Source organism: Nomascus leucogenys, chromosome 2 (genome assembly GCF_006542625.1).
Source record: "Nomascus leucogenys isolate Asia chromosome 2, Asia_NLE_v1, whole genome shotgun sequence".
NCBI lineage: Eukaryota > Metazoa > Chordata > Mammalia > Primates > Hylobatidae > Nomascus > Nomascus leucogenys.
In genome coordinates, this window is record NC_044382.1 from 26,955,867 (window position 1) to 26,978,965 (window position 23,099).

At 45.5% G+C, this 23,099-nt stretch overlaps 1 protein-coding gene across 2 annotated transcripts in view; it reads left to right on the forward strand.

Moving 5' to 3' along the window:
• Positions 1-22,379, forward strand: part of ATOX1 (antioxidant 1 copper chaperone) — a 28,813-nt gene extending 6,434 nt beyond the window's left edge. The window contains exons 2-4 of one of the 2 annotated variants that reach the window (XM_030826226.1): positions 178-253; positions 5,799-5,969; positions 9,286-9,423. In XM_030826226.1, coding sequence (XP_030682086.1) covers positions 178-253; positions 5,799-5,923 — 201 coding nt within the window. In that variant the 3' untranslated portion in view covers positions 5,924-5,969; positions 9,286-9,423. Of the gene's footprint in view, positions 1-177; positions 254-5,798; positions 5,970-9,285; positions 9,424-22,314 lie in introns of those variants that run through there. The other variant, XM_030826229.1, reaches the window with a different exon arrangement.
• Positions 22,380-23,099: the final 720 nt, after the last annotated feature.

Here is a 23,099-nt window from a genome sequence, read left to right on the forward strand (position 1 = left end):
AGCTACTCTATAGTTGAAGAGACAGGCTCAGAAACAGGCTCCTGATGAGTCTGATGCCAACCAGGTCCTGCCCAGTCTCTCTGCCTTCTGCCTTAACCCTGAGTGGGCCTGTCTGCTGGCACTGTGTGGGGGTCACTCTACAGGGCTCGGGTCATGGTCCCCCTTTGTTTGTTTCAGAAGCACGAGTTCTCCGTGGACATGACCTGTGGAGGCTGTGCTGAAGCTGTCTCTCGGGTCCTCAATAAGCTTGGAGGTGAGTGAGTGGCCCTGAGTTGGGTGCACTTATGCCATGTTCAGATGCATGCAGATGTCGCAGGAGGGACTTAGGGTTAAGCTGATCATAACAGTAAAACTAAAATATATTGAGTACTTAGCATGTGCCAACTACTCTTGTTATTTTCTTAGTGGCTTATGTGGATCACATCATTTAATCCTCACCACGGCCATTTCAGATAGTTTTTTTGACTAGCTCCATGTTAAACAGGAGACAGCTGAAGTTCAGAGACATTAAGTAACTTATCTGGGATCACGTGGTCAGTAAATGGCAGAGCTGGGATTTAGCCAAATTAACTAGTACTGCCAGGAGTAGCTCTGGAGCCATGGCAGTCCTAGTTAATATGTTGGTCATCTCCAGTGTGTACTGCATGACACATCTGAGTGTCATTTTCTATTGAATTTTTTTTTTTTTTTGAGACAGAGTTTCGCTCTTCTTGCTTAGCCTGGAGTGCAATGGTGCAATCTCAGCTCATCGCAACCTCCGCCTCCCAGGTTCAAGCAATTCTCTTGCCTGAGCCTCCCAAGTAGCTGGGATTACAGGCATGCACCACCACGCCCAGCTTATTTTGTATTTTTAGTACAGACGGGGTTTCTCCATGTCGGTCAGGCTGGTCTTGAACCCTTGACCTCAGGTGATCTGCCCGCCTTGGCCTCCCAAAGTGCTGGGATTACAGGTGCGAGCCACTCTACCCAGCCTCTATTAAGATTTTTTAAATGGGGCTAGGCAGGGTGGCTCACACCTGTGATCCCAGCATTTTGGAAGGCTGAGGTGGGTGGATTGCCTGAGCTCAGGAGTTCCCGAGACCAGCCTGGGTAACATGGTAAAACCCCATCTCTACAAAAAATACCAAAAAAATTAGCCAGGCATGGTGTTACATGCCTGTACTCCCAGCTAATTTGGGGGGCTGAGGTGGGAAGATCGCTTGAGCCTGGGAGGTTGTGGCTGCGGTGAGCCTAGATCGTGCCACTGCACTGCAGTGGGGCAACAGAGCAAGACCCTGTCTCCAAAAAAAAAGAAAAAACAAGGAAAGATTTTTTAAAAAGGTAACAATTTTTAAAATTTTGTCTTTTTCTGTTTCTTTACTTCAAAAACATTTTTTTTAAATTAATTTCGAATCACTCACATGCAGGTTTTTTTTTTTTTTTTTGAGATGAAGTCTCACTCTGTTTGTTGCCCAGGCTGGAGTGCAGTGGCATGATCTCAGCTTGTTGCAGCCTCTGCCTCCTGGGTTCAGGTGATTTCTGGCGAATTTTTGTACTTTTCATAGAGACGGGGTTTCACCATGTTGGCCAGGCTGGTCTTGAACTCTTGACCTCAAGTAATCCGCCTGCTTTGGCCTCCCAAAGTGCTAGGGTTACAGGCATGAGCCACCGCACCTGGCCACATGCAGATATTCTTAAAGCACCTCTTTTGAACAGTCTCATCCAGCCTTGTCATTTCACAGCTGGGGAAACTGAGGCCCAGAGAGGACTGGGCTCTGGTCCTGGGACTGAGTGAGGTAATAACTGAGTTGTGATCAGAGTTTTGGCAATGCCAGTGCTCAGTCAGCCTTCTAAGATTTTTTTCTTTTTCTTCCACGTGAACTATCACAATCTTCTAAAATTTTCTTTTTTAAAACCCTAAATAATAATGACATTAAGTTTTCAAATGGCTTCCACATGGACGTGATCTCATTAGCAGTCCTCTGAGCTGTACTTTCCACCTTTGGAATGGGGATGTTGATGCCAGTGTCCAGGAGGTTAAGTGACTTGCCCAAAGTCCCGCAGAAAGTCAGTGGCTGGCCTCTAGCCCTGTAAGCTGGGATCTTAATCTGAAAGAAACTGAAACAGTGGAAAGAACCTAGCTGCTGACTTGTCATGTGACTGTGGGCCCTTCTTTCTTGGGCCTGGGTTTCCCCAGCTGTGGTATGGGAATGGATGTCTTGTATGTCTGTATCAGCTTTTGCTGTTGATACTTTTTTTTTTTTTTTTTTTTTTGGAGATGGAGTTTTGCTCTTTCACCCAGGCTGGAGTGGAGTAAAGTGGCATGATCTCTGCTCACTGCAACCTGCTGCACTCCGCCCTGGGTTCAAGCGATTCTCCTGCCTCAGCCTCCCGAGTAGCTGGGAATATAGGTGCCCGCCACCACGCCTGGCTAGTTTTTGTTTGTTTGTTTTTGTTTTTTTCTGAGACAGAGTTTCGCTCTTGTTGCCCAGGCTAGAGTGCAATGGCGCGATCTCAGCCCACCGCAACCTCCACCTCCCGGGTTCAAGTGATTCTCTTGCCTCGGCCTCCTGAGTAGCTGGGATTACAGGTGCCGGCCACCATGCCCGGCTAATTTTGTATTTTTAGTAGAGACAGGGTTTCTCCATCTTGCCAGGCTGATCTCAAACTCCTGACCTTAGGTGACCCGCCCACCTTGGTCCCCCAAAGTGCTGGGATTACAGGCATGAGCCACCACGCCCAGCCTGTTGATGCTTTAAAAATGAAACTGCACAGGAGCTCCTCAAATCAAAGCAGCAGGCTCTGGATGAAGTGGGGACGGGCCTAATTTTGTTTGACAGCTCAAGGACACCTACCCATCCCAGGAACTTCATCCAGGCTGGAGTGCAGTGGCGTGGTCTTGGCTCACTGCAGCCTCAACTTCCCACACTCAAGCCATCTTCCCACCTCAGCCTCCTGAGTAGCTGGGACTACAGGACCACACCCAGCTATTTTGTTTTTGTTTTCGTTTTTGTTTTTTGTAGAGACAGGGTCTCGCTTTGTTACGCAGGCTGGGAAACCATATGTTTTGTTTGTTTGTTTGTTTGTTTGTTTTGAGAGGGAGTCTTACTCTGTCTCCCAGGCTGGAGTGCAGTGGTGTGATCTTGGCTCACTGCAACCTCTGCCTCCCAGGTTCAAGTGATTCTCCTGCCCCAGCCTCCCGAGAAGCTGGGATTACAGGCACATGCCACCACACTGAGCTAATTTTTGTATTTTTAGTAGAGATGGGGTTTCGCCATGTTAGCCAGGCTGATCTTGAACTCCTGACCTCGAGTGATCCACTCGCCTCACCCTCCCAAAGTGCTGGGATTATAGGCATGAGCCACCACGCCTGGCCAACCATATGATTTTTAAGGCCCCTTGCTGGAAGATCTGCCTTTGAGCTTCGGCAGGTTTCTCCCCATCTTTTCCTACTGTCCCTACTTGGGTGGCCTCTTGAGAAGGGTCAGGAGGGTTTTTTGAGTTGCTTATGGCCCTAAAAGAACAGTGGTAGGGCTGAGGCATCACAGACTAATGGCATCCTTGAGCTGGAAAGGCCACAGGAGCTGGCCAGCCCTGACTCCTTCATGTACAGATGAGGTAGCTGAGGCCTGTGAGAAGCAGGACCCTCCTCCCACCGACTCCCTGCCCATGGTCACCCAGCAAGTCAATGGTGAGGCCAGTCCTAAAACCTATCAAGAGTTTTCCTTTCTTTTTGCGCTCTTTTGTCAGAATAAAACTCTGGGTCCTCCCATGTGCTGCTGGGGAGCTGTAAATTGGCATAGCCATTTAGGAGGGCGATTTTGCAATGTCTATTAAACATTCAAAATGTGCCAAATATCTGTTGCCCCACAATTTCCATTCTGTGAATTCATGGTATAACAATATTTTTATGAGTGTTTTAAGACAAGTTCAAATATGTTTACTATAACATTGTGATAGTGGTGAAAAATTAGAAGCATCCTCAATGACCTTTAACAGTGGATTAATTAAGTGGATGTGTGGTACGTCCACACTGTGGAAGATTGTAGCTTTTAAAAAACAAATAGTTCCGGGCACTGTGGCTCATGCCTATAGTCCCAACACTTTGGGAGGCCGAGGCAGGTGGATCACCTGAGGTCAGGAATTCGAGACCAACCTGGCCAACATGGCGAAACCCCATCTCTACTAAAAATACAAAAATTAGCTCAGTGTGGTGGCTCATGCCTGTAATCCCAGCTACTCAGGAGGCTGAGGCAGGAGAATCGCTTGAACCCAGGAGCCAGAGGCTACAGTGAGCTGAGATTGTGCCACTGCACTCCAGCCTGGGCGACAGAGCAAGACTGTGTCAAAAAAAAAAAAAAAAAAAAAGAGTGGGCCGGGTGCAGTGGCTCACACCTGTAGTCCCAGCACTTTGGGAAGCCAAGGCAGGCGGATCGCTTGAGCCCAGAAGTTCAAGACCAGCCTGGGCAATATGCGAAACCTTGTCTCTACATAAAATACAAAACTTAACCAGACATAGTGGCATGTGCCTGTAGTCACAACTTGGGAGGCTGAGACAGGAGCATCACCTGAGCCCGGGTATTCAAGGATATAGTGATTTGTGATTGTGCCACTGCACTCCAGCCTGTGTAACACACGTGAGACCCTGTCTCTAAATAAATAAATAAATAGGCCGGGCGCAGTGGCTCACGCTTGTAATCCCAGCACTTTGGGAGGCCGAGGCGGGCGGATCACGAGGTCAGGAGATCGAGACCACGGTGAAACCCCATCTCTACTAAAAATACAAAAAATTAGCCGGGCGTGGTGGCGGGCGCCTGTAGTCCCAGCTACTCGGAGAGGCTGAGGCAGGAGAATGGCGTGAACCCGGGAGGCGGAGCTTGCAGTGAGCCGAGATTGCGCCACTGCACTCCAGCCTGGGCGACAGAGCGAGACTCCGTCTCAAAAAAAAAAAAAGAAAACAAACGAACAAAAAATAAATAAATAAATAAATAAAAATGAATAAATAAAGAGAAAAGTAAAATATTAGCAAGACCTGTTTATATAGTGTGATGCGATTTGGAGGAATTTTTTTTCATTTGTCTATCTGGGACAAAGTCTAGATAGAAGCCAGACTGTTCACAGTGATCTCTAGGGGTAGGACCAGTAGGGGGCCTTACTGCTTCTACTTTTATTTAGAAATGTTTGCTTTTTTGAAAAAAAAAAAAAGTGTCTATATTACTTTTGCAATTAAAAAAAAAAAAGGTGGCTAGGCACAGTGGCTCATGCCTATAATCCCAGCACTTTGGGAGGCCAAGGCGGGCACATCACTTGAGATTAGGAGTTTGAGACCAGCCTGGGCAACATGACAAAACCCTGTCTCTACTAAAAATACAAAAATTAACCAGGTGTGGTGGCGTACACCTGTAATCCCAGCTGCTCCGGAAGCTGAGGCATGAGAATCACTTGAACCCAGGAGGTAGAGGTTGCAGTGAGCTGAGATCATGCCACTGCACTCCAGCCTGGGCAACAGAGTGAGCCTCTGTCTCAGAAAGCCCTAGTATAGAACAGAGATCAGCACATGGGCCAAATCCTGCTCACAGCCTGTTTTTGTATGTTCAGGAATAGAGTTATAAAAAAATACACAGAATATACAACAGAGTCTATATGTGGCCCACAATGCCTAAAACATTTACTTTCTGGCCCGTTACAGAAGAAATTTGCCAATCCCTGCTCTAGAGGAAAGGGCAAGGGTGGTTGTGAGTAGTAATTTAGAGCCTGAAGTCTTTCTTGCTGTAACTGGGAGGGTCTGTGCTTCCTCTCCCCTCTTCCTCTTCCTGCAGGAGTTAAGTATGACATTGACCTGCCCAACAAGAAGGTCTGCATTGAATCTGAGCACAGCGTGGACACTCTGCTTGCAACCCTGAAGAAAACAGGAAAGACTGTTTCCTACCTTGGCCTCAAGTAGCAGGGGCCTGGTCCCCACAGCCCACAGGATGGACCAAAGTGGGCAGGTGAGTAAGGCCCCAGCACTTGCTGAACAAACCTACAGCTCACACCTCTCATCAGAGCGAACACCTTGGCCTTTGAGAGCTTGAGTGGAGTGGGAGAGCCCTCTGGGTTCTTTTCAATCCACTGTCCACCTTCTTTGGAGTGGTTACAAATATTTTATTATTGTCTAATGCAAATCACAAGTTCAGGGAATTCTTACAGCCCCTGTGAGTGGACAGAGCACTGTGTAATGTCTCCCAGAGTCCTCTTTCGGACTTGAGGGTTGCAGTTCATGGTTAGCAGGGTTTAAGTTTACAGTATATGACCCTAAGCAGCGCACCTTTGACTTCTTTATTTGTTCATTTGTTTGAGACAGTGCTTCACTATGTGGCCCAGGCTGGAGGGTAGTAACTCTTCATAGGTGTGATCATAGTGCACTATAGCCTTTAACTCCTGGGCTCAAGTGATCATCCTGCCTCAGCCTTCTAAGTAACTGGAACTATAGGCACATATCACCACACATGGCTCTGGCTTCGATAAACTGACTGTCTCATCAGAGTTGACACTTATGCCTTGGGCCTTGTTCTCCTGTGCCCAGACCAAGTGAGTTAATTCAGACTGTGCTGCTCTCTCCACTTGAAACTGTTGTCAGCTTCCTGAGCGTGCCCTCTGTCCAGACTGGTACAAAAACAATAGCATGTTTGAGCTAGATGTTCCCTTCACTTTTATGTAATCCAGTGATGCAGTAAGGGGCACTGTGCCAGCACTCGTCACTCTGGAATCAGGCAGACCTTACTCATTGATCCAGCCAGAGTCTCAGCAGGGCACTGCTGGCTGCCACTGCCCATGTAGTACATTTGACTTGTGAATTGCAATGATCACCATACCCCCAATGTGGTTTGGTGCCCTGACTGTGACTGAGAAAAATGAGGCCAAAAGAGGGGAAGTGATTCAACCAAAGTCCCACCCTGGTGAGTAGCAGAGGCAGGAAGAAAGTCAGATATCCTGAATCGGAGTTCTGTAACTGTTACTGGTGGCATTGTCCCTGTGAATGGGCCCACAGAGACCCCGCCGACAGAGGCTAGCCACAACTGACTGGTAGGTCCTCTTTGAGGATAGCCTCCTTCCCACAGGCATACATTTGGAACCTGAGCCATAGCAGTGTTCTACGTATGTGGTAACATCACATGCAAGTCACAAGATGTCAGATGCATCTGTTTTCGTCATGCACTTTCCATCCATAGATAGAACCCATATTCAGGAATGAACCCAGGATGAATAATGAGGAATCTAGGATTCTAATTCCAAATCTCATTTCACACTGACTTTGGGGACTTTTTACAATACAGAGATTTGGTCTTCGCATCGGTAAAATGGGGCTAAAACCTCCAACCTCCTTTCCTGCCTTGTGAGGACTGCTGTGCAATCTCTCCACATATGAAGGTTTATCCTCTAGGGAAGTAAAACATCAGCGGTTTCCAGCATGTTGAAGAACAGTGTTTCTTACATCATTCCTCCACCCCTAGGGTTTTGTAGGGAGGGTGAGTGGATGGGGCTTTGGACCCTCCATAGCTCCCAAACAGTCTTGTGTCATATTGGGCTTCCTGTAAGATTGTATTTTATAAAAATGCTCTGTAACAAGAAGGAATGGAGGCAGAGAAGGAAAAAAAAAACTAGCTATATACATGGGGGACCCCTAATGTACACATCTTGGATTAGAAACTCCAGGCCTGGGCATATGAATTTTTTTAACTAAAAAAGTAATATCTGTTGGATGTAAACCATGTGTAGCTTAATGTGTTTTTCTCATAGAAAACATGTTTTCTTCATGTTATTTTATTGAGATGAAATTCACAAGACATAATAACTATTTCAACCCATTTATGCTGAATATTGCAAAGTTTTTTATGTGAAAAATCAAACCTTGGTGATGACCTTGAACAGTAGGATATAAATAACTCCTGCAAGCTTAGCGTTCCAATAATGGAACACTAGGCATAAATGGGTTAAAGTCTATCGTTTAGTGGCATTTGGTGCATTCACAATGTTGTATGACCACCATCTCTCTCTAGTTTCAAAATTTTTTCATCATCTCAGAAACACACCCTACATCCATTAAGAAGTCACTCCCCACTACCCATCTCTCCATCCCCTGGCAGCCACTAATTTGCTTTCTGCTACTCTGCATTTGCCTACCCTGGACATGTCATATAAAAAGAATTACATTATATGTGACCTTTTTGTGTCTGCCTTTTTCCATGCAGCATAATGTTTTCAAGATTCATTCAAGTCATAGCATGTGTTGCAAATCATTCCTTCCTATGGCTTAATAATTTTCATGGTACTTTTAATCTGTTTTAGGTTTTTTATAATAGGAAGTTTCAAACATATGTAAGTAGAATAATAGAATGAATCACCAAGTACCCGTCACTCAGATCCAACAATTAGTATTTATTTCACCAAGGCCTGTTATCTTTTGATAAAAGTGCTCTGTGACAAGAAGGAATGAAGGAAGAGAAGGAAAAAAACTCTTCCGGAGCTATCTGTATCCATGTAGGGGAGCCCTAATGCACACATCTTGGATTAGAAACTCCACTGTCCTCATTGTTTCATCTGGGTGACAAAACACCCAGATTATTTTGAAGCAAATTCTAGACATCATGCCCACTCCCTCCTGCCCAGATTATTTTGAAGCAAATTCTAGGCATCATGCAATCCTATCTGTACATATTTCAGTAACCATGTATTGTTTGGAAAGGCTTCTGGAAATTCAGATGCACAGTAGTCAGTAAGAATCACCCAATAAGCCAGCTTTAGTCCACATGCTCAGGCAGCATGTCTTTGAAGTCTGTTTTAAGAGGCTCCTCAGTGACCGATTTGAAGCCAGGCTTGGGAGCCTCAAAGATAGAGTGTTTATTGGTTTTGAAGTCACCTTGATCATCTGACTCTTGGCAGATTTATTTGCCATGATTTTGTTCTTTGCCTTTCCAACATAAACTGTAACAGGATAGAGAGTGCTGTTGACTGGGTATCCTGGCAGCCCTGGAAATTCCCAAGAAGAGGGCTTTGGCAGTGATTGGCTTAGCAAGGTTAATGCGTTCCAGCCAACCTGAGTATAACAGACTTCATGGGAGCAGTGTGCGGGGCTGGACACTGGGGCTCTAGTCCTGCTCCTGCATCTGCACCTTGCGTTTTCCACCTCACCCTTGCCTTTTAGTGCAAGACTCTTAGTGCACCCCTGCGTCACCCCTGTCTCTTAGTGCGTTTATTGCCTTTGCAATATCTCTGTGTCCACACCAGATGGCCCCTTCGTTCCACCTAACTTTCCATCTTTCCTAGGCTGCTGATCCTCCCCCTGGCTTCCAGACAGACCTGGGACTTGGCAGTCATGCTAGGCGATGGTGTTCCTGCGGAGACCCTCAGTTGTCCTATTCCTTCCTAGCTTCCCTGCAATAAAATCAAGCTGCTTTCGTTGGAGACGTTGTCTTGCCTGGTCTTGGTGTTGCTTGCTCACATGTATGTGGTTATGCTTACTTGGGTTGGAGTTTTGAGAGTTCCCACCTGGGAGTCAGACACCCTGTAGATTCTGATTCTTTGCCGTGTGATCTTTAGCAAATCACTTCCCCTCTCTGGGCCTCATTTTTTTCCTCACCTATAAAGTGGAGGCATTGACTCAGAACAGTGATCCCCTTTCTTTTCACCAGTTTCGTAGACTCCATATTTTGAAAAACTTTTGTCTATCAAGTGAATTGCACAAAAGATTATCAAATGTTAAGGCAAGTGGAATAGTGGGAAGAGGCTGTGGAGACAAACTGCCTGGGATAGAGTTCAAGCTCCAGTACCTCCCAGCTGGGCCACTTAACCTCTCAGTGTCCACAGACAAAATGTGATGATAGCATCTACTGCAAATGGTGGTTGTGGGGATTAAATGAAATGAAACATGTAAATTAATTAGAGCAGTGATTGCTAGTTAAAAATCACTCAGAAAATATTAGTGATTCATTTTTGGCTTTTTGTTTGTTTGTTTTGAGATGGGGTTTCACTCTGTCACCCAGGCTGGAGTGCAGTGGCGCAATCAGGGCTCACTGCAGCTTTGACCTCCCAGGCTCAAGCGATACTCCCACCTTAGCCTCCCAAGTAGCTGGCACTACAGGCACATGTCATCATGCCCAGTTAATTTTTTTTTTTTTTTTTTTTTTTTTTTTTTTTTTTCAGTTTTTTTCTAGAAATGGGGTTTTGCTATGTTGCCCAGGTTGGTCTTGAACTCCTGAGCTCAAGCAATCCTCCTGCCTCAGCCTCCCAAAGTGGCCTTGAACTCCTGCCCTCAGGTGATCCACCCGCCTCAGCCTCCCAAAGTGCTGGGATTACAGGCATGAGCCACTGCACCTGGCTGCCACTCCTTTTTAAAATATTTCATTAGTCAAAAATCTGTCAAAATGGCCATTTGAATTCCAGTCAGGCTGAGTCAGGCTGAGACTAGTCAGGTTGGAGTGCAGTGGCATGATCATAGCTCACTGTAACCTCTAACTTCCGGGATCAAGTAATCCTCCTGCTTCAGCCTCCTGAGTAGATCTTATATACTCTTAAAAATTATTGAGGATCTCGGCCGGGTGCAGTGGCTCACTGTAATCCTAGCACTTTGGGAGGCTGAGGCGGGTAGATTACCTGAAGTCAAGAGTTCAGGACCAGCCTGGCCAACATGGTGAACCCCGTCTCTACTAAAAATACAAAAATTAGTCGGGCGTGTGGCACATGCCTGTAATCCCATGTACTCAGGAGGCCAAGGCAGGAGAATCGTTTGAACCCGGGGGGTGGAGGTTGCAGTGAGCCAAGATTGCACCACTTCACCGCAGCCTGGGTGAAAGAGTGAAACTCCGTCTCAAAAAAAATTAAAAAATTATTATCAAACAGTTTTGGTTATGTGGGTTATACTACATTAGAAATTAAAACAGGAATTTTTAAAACAAAAATACCCAGGCACTCATCCCATTAGTCATTAGGACTAGATGAAGTAACTGCATTCATTTAGACTCTAGAAAACTTTACCGTACAATTGTTAAGGAGGAAAAGGCATCTTACAGAAGGTTTTAAATTTAACCTCATGTGCCTTCTGAAAGGCTCTTGGGGGTCACATGTTGAGACTCATCACTTTAGCCATTTGTTGGGCACTTACTGGGGACCCAGGGCTGCGGGAGACTGGAATAAGACCTGGCTCTGCACTTGACCAACTCAGACATGGAAGCAGCCGCCTCATCTATCTCATGGGCAATTTCCTCATCTGGGCAATTTCCTCATCTGCACAATGCATGATGCCTGCACCTCGGGAACTGTGTAGCCAGAAATAACACTTTATTTCAACTCTAAACTGGTTGCAAGCATAATTTCCATCCCTTTCCATCCCATTATGAAAGTACTAAACAAATCTCAGGGCCATTTCTGCCTTCATGGCCCCTCGGGGGTACAGGGACTCCTTCCCAGCCCACCAGGTAAATGTGTTTCTTGACCACCAGATGGCAGTGTCTCCTGGACTTGACCATCCACAGAGACGTTTAAGACAGTTTCTTTTCAAAAAAAAGTTTCTCTGGGCTCTGAGAGAACGAACTTGAGGATTTTTTCCATTTTCAATTGCCCTAGGAGGTCTGGCTGGCCCACTGGGAACGCCCAAGAGTTGAGACACTGGTGTCTCTTAGAGTGCTTCTCAGAGGAGTTCATTTCCTTTGAGTTCTCTCTACACCACCACCCCTAGCTGAAATCCAAGTTTCCAGCTGAGGCACTTGCCTCTGTTCTTCCAAGGCCACAGAGGCATTGGGGAAGCTCCCACGCCTGCCATCAGCCCAGCTGGCTGTCCACGGAATGAATGAATCACACAGCGGAGCTCAGGCTTCTGCAGGAGTTGGGGTGGGGAGCAGATGTGACCACATATTTCTCTGGGGCTTCCCCGTGCACTTGGCCCCAGACCACCCTTGCAGGCTTTCTCACTCCTCGCTGCAGCCAGCCAGCCCGCTCCTCAGGTGCCTTGCTTTTGTTCATGCTGCCCCCTGTAAGTGGAATGATCTCCTCCACCAGCCTCCCTTGTCTCCATATACGAATTCCTTTCCCTCCCTTACATACCACAGCCTCCATGAAACCTCTCCACAGCTGGAAGTAATTTATTTCTCCTCTTGGCCCTCAAAGCATTTATCTCGCAAACTTCAGTGTTGTGGCAAAGCTTTCTGTCCACGTATCTTTCCTGGCCTCGAGGATCAGCCCAAGTATCTGTTCCCTCTGCACACAGAGCAAGCACTCAGGGGATATTTGATAGATGAGTAATGGCTCCCATTTGGGGGATGCCTATTTAGTGTGTCATGCCCTTGCATTTATCTCATTCCATCCTTACCTAGACTCCATAAGATAGTGAGCTAGGACAGACCCTCACACATGGTAGATGCTCAGTAGGTGTTGGCCCAGATAATTTGACAAAGGAAAAGATTGTCTCTTATAATCTTTCTAGCAGGTTTATATTTTTGTCAAAGATTCCTGGCTGTGAGTATAGCCTCCCCTAGGGTGTTCCCAGTAACCAGCCCTTGTTTCTGGGCTTGATGGGGTGAAGCTCCCACCAACTTTGCCTTAGTGACCTAGCCATTTGCCTGGTGGCCAGAGCCTGGGCTTGTCCAGTACCCACATTACCATGACTGGAGAGAAACCACCCTGGCCCTTAGTGCAGGGTGAAGCCTGGGGGCTGTATTTGGGGGAGGCTCCCTTCCTCACAGTGGTGTGAGCCACAGGGGGAGCTCTGGCCTGGCCTGGCTCCCCATCAGTGTGCTGAGTGAGCTTAAGCAAATCTTTTGAATGTTGAAGTGCTGTGTGTGTGTGTTGTTGTTGTTTTTCTTTTTCTGAGACAGGATCTCTGTTACTCAGCCTGGAGTGCAGTGGCACAATCTCCATTCACTGCAACCTCCACCTCCCGGGCTCAAGCAATCCTCCCACCTTAGCCTCCCAAGTAGATGGGACCACAGGCACACACCACCATGCCCAACTAATTTATATATATATATATTTTAGAGACGAGGTTTCACCATGTTGCCTAGGCTGGTCTCGAACTCCCGGGCTCAAGCAATCTGCCTACCTCAGCCTCCCAAAATGTTGGGATTACAGGCATGAACCACCACACCCAGCCAAAGTTTTTTTTTAACTGCTTTTTTGAGGTATAATTTCATTCAATAAACTGCACATATTTAAAGTGTAAACTTTTTTTTTGCTATCTCCTACCTAAAGAATAAAGTGTATAATTAAGATACATATATATCTAACACACACACACACACACACACTCATGAAACCATCACCACAATCAAGATAGTGACGGTATTAATTACCTAAAAAGTTTCCTGGCATCTCTTGGTAATCCCTCCCACCCTCTCCTTGCCCCCAAGTAACCACTGATCTGTTTACTGTCACTATTGATTAGTTTGCATTTTCTGGAGTTTTATATAAATGCAGTCACACAGTGTGCTCTCATTTTTGTCTAGCTTTTTCATTCAGCACAATTATTTTGAAATGTTATCTTTTTATCACTGAGTAGTAAGTATTCCGTTGAATGAATATACTAGAAGGTGTGATTCATTCCTCTGTTGAAGGACATTTGTTTCCAGTTTTTTAAACTGCTCTGGTGCTATCAAACTTTCCAAGGGCCCTGCAGGGCGCAAGGGGAAGTCTCAGTGAGCTGGCCTCTTCCAAACCAACACACCCAAACCCAAACCAAGGCCGCTTAACTCAATTTTATTTGTATCTTTTATTTATTTATTTATTTTGAGACGGAGTCTCGCTCTGTCGCCCAGGCTGGTGTGCAGTGGCGCCATTCTCCTGCCTCAGCCTCCGGAGTAGCTGGAACTACCGGCGCCCGCCACCACGCCCTGCTAATTTTTTGTATTTTTAGTAGACACGGGGTTTCTCCGTGTTAGCCAAGATGGTCTCGATCTCCTGACCTGGTGATCTGCCTGCCTCGGCCTCCTGAAGTGCTGGGATTACAGGCGTGAACCACCGCGCCCGGCCCTTATTTGTATCTTTTAATTTATTTTTATTTTTCAGAGATGGGGCCTTGCTCTGTGGCCCAGGCTGGAATGCAGTGGTGCAATTACAGCTCACTGCAGCCTTGAACTCCTGGGTTCAAGTGATCATCCCGCCTTGGCCTCCCAAAGAGCTGGGATTACAGACGTGACCACTGTGCCTGGCCCAACTCACAATTTTATCTACTGGGCTTCCTCCTACAGCCCCAGTGGTAGTAAACCACGTTCTGGACTTCAGCAGATCCGGATTTAAATTCCTTCACCACTTAAAAACTGTGTGACCTTGGGAAAGTTCCTGATTCTTTTGTGCAACCCACTTTCCTTATCTGGAAAATGGAGGTCATAACAATACTCTAACCATTGTGAGAATTAAAGATCTTCATGTGCCTCATTCTTGATAATGACATTCCACAAATAAAACTTTCTGTTTAGCCAAAAAGTTTCACAATTACACGACTTGAAGTTTGGAAACTGAAGTCTGAAAAATTTCAGATCTAGATTCTTTCAACCCTGGCAGATTAAGAAAAGTAAAATGGAACCTCAAGATTGTGCCGTGTGGGAGGTGAATGGTTGTTCAGGCGACTGCCCTCTCCATGACATTCGCCTTTAATTAGTGCCAGTCTCTAAAAGACCCAAGTCTGTAATTTCTTGGGAGTGCCCATCAGAGCTTCTTTTAGATTTCTATGTCTTTAAGGGCTGTGGCCACTTAGTTTAAGAAGACAAGTTTTCTAATCTGCTTCTTCGGAGAAGGAAAGTCTTCATGTCCCTAGGTAAATCTCATGACTACTGACTAGGGCCTTGCAATAAAATCAAAGCCTCTAAAAATAAGGATGTCACCTCCCATTGGTCTGTTTATCGTGGGCTCCAAGGATCTTAATCCTTTTAGAATCATAAATCCCCGGATGCCTAGAAGCAGGCTGTATGTTGGATAAGAATGCTGGCTCTGCAGATAGACTGTTTACCAGATGTGTGAGCTTGAACAAATAGCTTAACTGTCCAGGACAAATTAGCTGGGCATGGTGGTAGGTGCCTATAGTCTCAGCTGCTAGGGAGGCCGAGGCAGGAGGATCACTTGAGCCCAGGAGGTCACGGCTGCAGTGAAGTATGATCACACCACTGCACTCCAGCCTGTGTGACAGAGCAAGACACCATCTCTGAAAAATAAATAAATAGAACTGTCCAGGACCTCGGTTTTCACACCTGTAAGGTGAGAGTAATACCTTCTTAGGGTGAAGTGAGATGACGCGTGCACATAGAAGGAGCTCAGTTTCACTATTGTTATTATCATTATAGGATCTCAGGAACAGATGTCCCAATGCCCTCTTTCTGATGGGTGGTCTGTGAGCCTTCCTTCACCTGCACAGCAGCCCTGCCCCTGAAAGGGAGCACTGCGAGCTGCTGGCTCTACAGCTCTGCCAGGGGAAGTTCTGATTTGAACCCACCCTTATTTATCTCCCTGGCAGTTCTCTGGACTGGGGCTGGGTTTGTCTTGATATGTGGGGCATCAGCCTATCCCTTCCCTGTGGTGGTTCCTCAGAGGCAGGTCTTTCCCTTTGTCCTCCCTACTACTCCCTTTCTGCTCTACCTCCCAAGGCAGATCCCAAATTCCCTCCCTCAGCCATTCCTTGGAGACAGACTTTTGAATGAGCATGACCACCTGGTCACCAGTCCCTTTGTTGATGCCTTTTTGAGAGTGGAAGCTGAGAAAACATGGAAAAGCCAAACCATTCTGGGCCTCCACTGATCCTATGCCAGCTCACAGGGTCCCTGACTCAGTGAGGAGAGAGCTTACTGAGGGAAGTTACTGAAGGATGGCTGGAGGTGAAAGGCTAAGGCTGGGAGCACAGCCTGGAATCACACAGAGGGAACCCAGGTGGGCTACTCCCTCTGTTCTTATCTGGAGAATGTGGCTCTGGATGGTACCTACATTGGAAGTAACACAAATAAAGCACCCAGCATGGTAGGAGCTCAACAAAGCCTGTCTTCTCTGTTGTGTTTTTGTTTTGAGACAGGGTCCCACTCTGTCACCCAGGCTGCAGTGCAGTGGTGTGATCATGACTCACTCATTACATCCTTTACCTCCTGGGCTCAAGTGATCTTCCTATCTCAACCTCCCAAATAGCTGGGACCATAGGTGCATGCCATCACACCTGGCTAATTTTAAATTTTTTTAATGGAGATGGAGTCTTACTTATGTTATCCAGGCTGGTCTCAAACTCCTGGGCTCAAGCAATCCTCCCACCTCAGCTTCTCAAAGTGCTAGGATTACAGGCATCAGTCACCGCACCTGGCCTGGCTTCTCCATTTTACACCTTTGAGAACGTGTCCCTGGATTTTACAACTTTGTAAAAGGACTGAGTCTGCTAGGACAGGCTACTTCCAACATCAAGCCTGGCCCCTATGCTTTCCTCAGTCACTGCCCCTTCCGGAGTCCAATTTGGTGACAACCCTCACTGAAGCACTGGTTTGTGGATATATGACTTCTCTTTTACCAAAACAGAAGCTGTGCCTCTCCCTATGTTCCTACTAATTAGAGAGGCCACTAAAGCCATTGAGATGGCAAGGAGGGCTGGAGGTGGAAGGTTAAGGCTAGAAGAACAGCCCAGAGTCTCCAAAAGCTCAAATTCACCACGCCCTACCACCCACTACCCTGACAGCTGAGAAACCCTCCTACTGCCACCTCAAGCCTCTGCCTCTGCCTCAGACCAAACCTCCAGAGATGTCAGGGGCCTTGGGAATTCCAGAGTGTTAGAACTGCACAGTCCTTTTGAAATCAAAAGTCCTACTGCCTCATTTTTTTGTTGTTATTAATGCAAATACCTAATTTACTATGATATTACAGGATAACTGTAAAAAATTAAAATAATTTTACTTGTGTGACACCCTCCCCCATAGTCTCCATATGACAAAGAAAATTCTCTCTTACAGTTTGGAGTATATCCTTTGTAGGCTTCTGTAAATATATACAATATAAGTAAAGCTAAATGGTGATATATGGTTGTGTTTCATATAACTCAGTTTCCAGAGTTAGACTAGCTCCATATTTTATTAACAAGTTATGTAACCCATCTAGCCCATTGTTTCCTTAACAGTAAATTGAGGATAATAGCACTTACATCATAGGGTAGTTCTCAGAATTAAATGAAATAATCCAGGGAAATCATTTTGCATGGAGGGTAGCATACTGTAAGCACTCAATAAGTGCTAACTAACCATTTTATTAGTATTGATGTTTTATTACCCGCTTCTTTCACTAACTGAATAGTTAATGGACACATTTTCATATTAAATTTTATTTCATTTCAGAGCAACATTGATCCCCTTTTTAAAAAAAAAATAACTTTTAATAATTTTTTTTTTTTTTTGTAGAGATGAGGGGTCTCACCACGTTACCCAGGCCAGTCTTGAACTCCTGGGCTCAGGCAATTCTCCCACCGTGTCCTCCCAAAGTGCTGGGATTACAGGTGTGAGCCACTGCACTCAGCAAATTTTATTTTGGAATAATATTAGATTTACAGAAAACTTGGAAAGATAGTACAGAGAGTTTCCATATATCCTTCACTTAGCTTCCTCTGATGTTAGTGTGTTATATAACTATGCCATATTTGTCAAACCTAAGATCTAATTGGTACATTGGTACCAAAGCTCCTTGGCACATTGTTTTTTGTTTTGTTTGAGATGGAGTCTCACTCTGTTGCCCAGGCTGGAATGCAGTAGAGTGATCTTGGCTCAGCTGCAACCTCTGCCTCCCAGGTTCAAGCAATTCTCCTGCCTCAGCCTGCCTGGCTAATTTTTTTTTTTTTTTTTTTTTTTTTAGACGGAGTCTTGCTTTGTCACCAGGCTGGAGTGCAGTGGCACTATCTTGGCTCACTGCAACTTCCGCCTCCCTGGTTCAGGCTATTCTCCTGCCTTAGCCTCCTGAGTAGATGAGATTATAGGCATGCACCACCACGCTCAGCTAATTTTTATATTGTTAGTAGAGACAGGGTTTCACCATGTTGGCCAGGATGCTCTTGATCTCCTGACCTTGTGATCTGCCCATCTCGGCCTCCCAAAGTGCTGGGATTACAGGCATGAGCCACCGCACCTGACCTAATTTTTGTATTTTTAGTAGAGATGAGGCTTTGCCATGTTGGCCAGGTTGGAATCGAACTCCTGACCTCAGGTGATCCGCCCATCTCGGCCTCCCAAAGTGCTGGGATGACAGGCGTGAGCCACTGCTTGGCCGGTACAGTGTTAACTGGACTCCAGATGTTATTTGGATTTTACCAGCTTTCTCATAAGTGCTCTCTTTCTGGACACAGATCCAATCCAGGGTACCACATTGCCTTTAGTCATCAGGTCTCCTTCATCTCCTCTGATCTTCGAGAGTTTAGCAATCATTTCTTGTTTTTCATGACTTTAATAGTTGTGAAGACTATTGGCCAAGTATTATATAGCCTGTCCCTCTAATTTGGTTTGTCTGGCATGTTGCTTATGATTAAACTGGAGTTTGGGGAGGAATATACACAGAGGTAAATTCTCCATCTTATTTCATTGTCTCAGGGGGCGCATAGATACCGACATGATCTATTACTGATGATGTTAGGGTTCCTGGCAAACTCCTGGCCATGAGGTTCCTGGAAAACTCTCAAAGATCAGAGAAGATTAAGAAGACCTGATGACTAAACCCGATGTGGTACACTGGATTGGATCTGTGTCCAGAAACTTACCATTTTTCCCTTTTCACTCTCTATTCTCAGGAAGCAAGTCAGTAAGTCCAGCCATATTCAAGGGTGTGTATGGAAATAAACACCACTCCCTGGAGGGAGAAATATGTTGTCTGGAATTCTAAGAAGATTTGTCCCTTCTTGTCCATTTAAGTGACTGGAAAGTATTTATTAGCTAAAAAAGTACCGATTTTAGTGGCTGGAAAGCATTCCACTGTGCAAATGCACCTTAATTTGTTTAGCTAATTTATACAGAGTGGTGCATGCATATAGTTCACCGGCACTACACGTCAATTCCAACCTCTTTCCTGTGTGCTTTCCCACATGTGACACTGGAAGGCCAAGCCCCACGTGAACCTAATTTCCTGGTAGTTAAGTTTCTCATTGAAAATTAGGTTTCACTGGCCGGGCACGGTGGTTCACACCTGTAATCCTAGCACTTTGGGAGGCCGAGGCAGGTGGATGCCTGAGTTCAGGAGTTTGAGACTAGCCCGGGCAACACGGTGAAATCCTGTCTTTACTAAAATACAAAAAATTAGCTGGGCATGGGGGCATAAGCCTGTAATCCCAGCTACTCGGGAGGCTGAGACAGGAGAATCGCTTGAACCCAGGAGACAGAGATTGCAGTGAGCCGAGATCGCACCACTGCATTCCAGCCTGGGTGACAGAGTGGAACTCCATCTCAAAAAAAAAAAAAAAATTAGGTTTCATTGATTAGGTTCACTCCTGCTAGATTTGGAAGTGGAAATCAGGAAGAGCCATTGTCCCACAGATTTTGGCTGTTCCAGCCCAGCATGGAGTCATTGGTTATTTGGCAGCAGTGTTCCCGTGTCTAGTCACTAGTTTCGTAGGTGTTGAGAGGTGCTGGTGGCTGTGGCTTCCTGACCCCTTGGATCACAGCCATGGCAGTGCCTACTTGAACTTCATAGTCCAGCAGCCACCCTCTGCTTCCCTGCCCTCCTGATGGGGCAATGTGGCTGCCCCTCTGGTAGCCAGTTCACCTGCACTGCTCTGAGAGTCATAATGCTGGAAGCTCAGCCTCAGCCCCTTCCTCCAGCCCTTCCAGTCATTTTGTAAGCACCTGAGGAAGTCCCTTTCTGAGCTCAGGTGGTGCCTGTGCCCCACAACTGAACTCAGCTTCCTCTGATGTTAATGTGTTATATAACTATGCCATATTTGTCAAAACTAAGGTCTAATTGGTACATTGGTACCAAAGCTCCTTGGCACGTTGTTTTTTGTTTTGTTTGAGATGGAGTCTCACTCTGTATAGAATGATCTATTAATAGATGGATAGAATGATCTATTAATAGGCTGTTTCCAGAACTTATTAAAGTGTATATGGTCTGGTATCAGGTAACTCAGTATTTCCTAGGAATAAAATCTTACAAGTGGAACTGTTAGAGCCCTTTCACTGTGCATATGGCTAAAGTGAAGCAACAGAGAAGTGCAGGTACTTGTCTGAGTTCACACAGGGAAATGGGAGCAGCTTGGGGTGCTCTTTCCATTAATTGATGCTGCTTTGTCATGGTCATTAAACACCACAGGTCTGGAGTTTTTCAGGTGAAAAGGACCAACTCACATTTATTCAAATAACTTGTGACAGAGACTGCTAATTTTCTATTCAAAAGTCTTTTGGCCGGGCACGGTGGCTTATGCCTGTAATCCCAGCACTTTGGGAGGCCGAGGTGGGCGGATCACCTGAGGTCGGGAGTTCAAGACCAGCCTGACCAACATGGAGAAACCCTGTCTCTACTAAAAATACCAAATTAGCTGGGTGTGGTGGTGCATGCCTATAATCCCTGCTACTTGGGAGGTGAGGCAGGAGAATCGCTTGAACCTGGGAGGTGGAGGTTGTGGTGAGCCGAGATCGCGCCATTGTACTCCAGCCTGGGCAACAAGAGCTAGACTCCATCTCAAAAAAGAAGAAAGAAAGAAAGAAAAAAGAAGGAAGGAAGGAAGGAAGGAAGAAAGAAAGAAAGAAAGAAGAAGAAAGAAGAAGAAGAAGAAGAAGAAGAAGAAGAAGAAGAAGAAGAAGAAGAAGAAGAAGAAGAAGAAGAAAGGAAAGAAAGAAAGAGAAAGGAAGGAAGGAAGAGAGAGAGAGAGAGAAAGAGAAAGAAAGAAAGAAAGAGAAAGAAAGAAAGAGAAAGAAAGAAAGGAAAGAAAGAAAGAAAGAAAGGAAGAGAAAGAAAGCCTTTCATCCCCTTTTCCTTAGTAATTTATGGCTGGGCACATTGCAACCTAAAATAAAGGTGACATTCCCCAGGTTCCTTTGCTATTAAGTGTGACGTATAACTAAGTTCTGGCTAATGAGATGCAAAGAAATTCCAGAAAGACTCCTGAAAATGAGCTGATGCAATTAGAAGGCCCTCACCATTCTTTATTCTTCCTCCTGCCTGAAAGAAGGATGTAATCTAGTAGCCATATCGGACCATGATGTCACCTTCCTTAGCACTTGCAGCCATGGGCTAAGGATAGTACCTGGGTCTCCAAAGATTATTATTATTATTATTAATTTATTATTTTTTAGAGATGGGGGTCTCACTCTGCTGCCCAGGCCAAAGTGCGGTGCTGAGGGCATAGCTCACTGCAACCTCAAACTCTTGGGCTCAAGCGATCCTCTTGCCTCAGCCTTTAGAGTAGCTGAGACTACAGGTACGCACCATGGCGCTTAGCTAGAAGATGATGGATTCTATACATGAGCCTCAAACTATTTCCAGATTTTGTTTCTATGTGAGAATGAAATAATCTTCATTTTTGTTACAGCTACTGTTATTTTGAGCTTACTGGTATATACATACAGCTGAACCTAACACTAACTGATACATAAGCTTGTGCTTCCCTGATTTCTTCCACCCACCTGCCATATGCTTGCTTTCATTTGCCCATAATACCAAGATACGCAGGCCTAAAGTCAAGACTGGGATCTGCAGCAGTTGTTTTCACAAGGTCCTGTTTTTTTTGGGTGTGTGTGTGTGTATGTGTGTGTGTTTGTGTGTGTGATCTTGAGCCACTTTAACCCCCTGGGTCTCAGTTTCCACAACTTTAAAAGGAAGGGGCTAGGCTGGACATGATGGCTGATGCCTGTAATCCCAACACTTCGGGAGGCCAAGGCAGAAGGATTGCTTGAGGCCAGGAGTTCAAGACCAGCCTGGGCAGCATAGTGAGACCCCAACTCTAAAAAAATTTTAAAAATTAGCCAGGTGGTGGCACTTGCCTGTAGTCCTAGCTACTCAGGAGGCTGAGGTGAGAGGATTGCTTGAACCCAGGAGACTGAGGCTGCAGGGAACTATGATCACACCACTGCACTCAGCCTGGGTGACAGAGTGAGACCTTGTCTCAATAATAATAATAATAATAAAACAAATAAAAGGAAGGGGTTGGCCTAGATCAAAGATTGGCACACGACAACCTGCAGGCCAAATCAAGCCACCATCTGTTTTTGTAAATAAAGTTTTATTGAAACATAGTCATATTCATTTATGTATTATCTATGGCTGCTTCCACACTATAACAGCTGAGTGGGAGAATGGCAATGAAGACCATATGGCCCACATAGCCTGGAATGTTTACTATTTTGCCCTTTTCAGAAGAAAATTGTCTATCCATTGTTGCAGGAAGTCACGGACCCCAAACGGAGAGACCAGCTGAAGCTGCAGCAGAACATAAATTGTGAAGATTTAATGGACATTTATCAGTTCCCAAATTAATACTTTTATAATTTCTTATGCCTGTCTTTACGGCAGGCTCTGAACATAAATTGTGAAGATTTCATGGACATTTATCACTTCCCCAATCAATACTCTTATAATTTCTTATGCCTGTCTTTACTTTAATCTCTTAATCCCATCATCTCTGTAAGCTGAGGATATATGTCACCTCCGGACCCTGTGATGATTGTGTTAACTGTATAAATTGTTTGTAAAACGTGTTTGAACAATATGAAATCAGTGCACCCTGAAAAAGAACAGAATAACAGCAATTTTCAGGGAACAAGGGAGATAACCATAAGGTCTGACTGCCTGCAGGGTCGGGCAGAATAGAGCCATATTTTTCTTCTTGCAGAAAGCCTGTAGACGGATGTGCAAGTAGGAGAAATATCACTGAATTCCTTTCCCAGCAAGGAATGTTAATAATTGATAGCCCTGGGGAGGGAATGCATTCCTGGGGGTAGGTCTATGAATGGCCGCTCTGGGAATGTCTATCTTATGTGGTTGAGATAAGGACTGAATTATGCCCTGGTCTCCTGCAGTGCCCTCAGGCTTGCTAGGATTGGGAAATTCCAGCCTGGTGAATTCTAGTCAGACCAGTTGTCTGCTCTCGAACCCTGTTTCCTGTTAAGATGTTTATCAAGACAGTGCATGCACAGCGGAACATGGACTCTCATCAGTAATTAATTCTA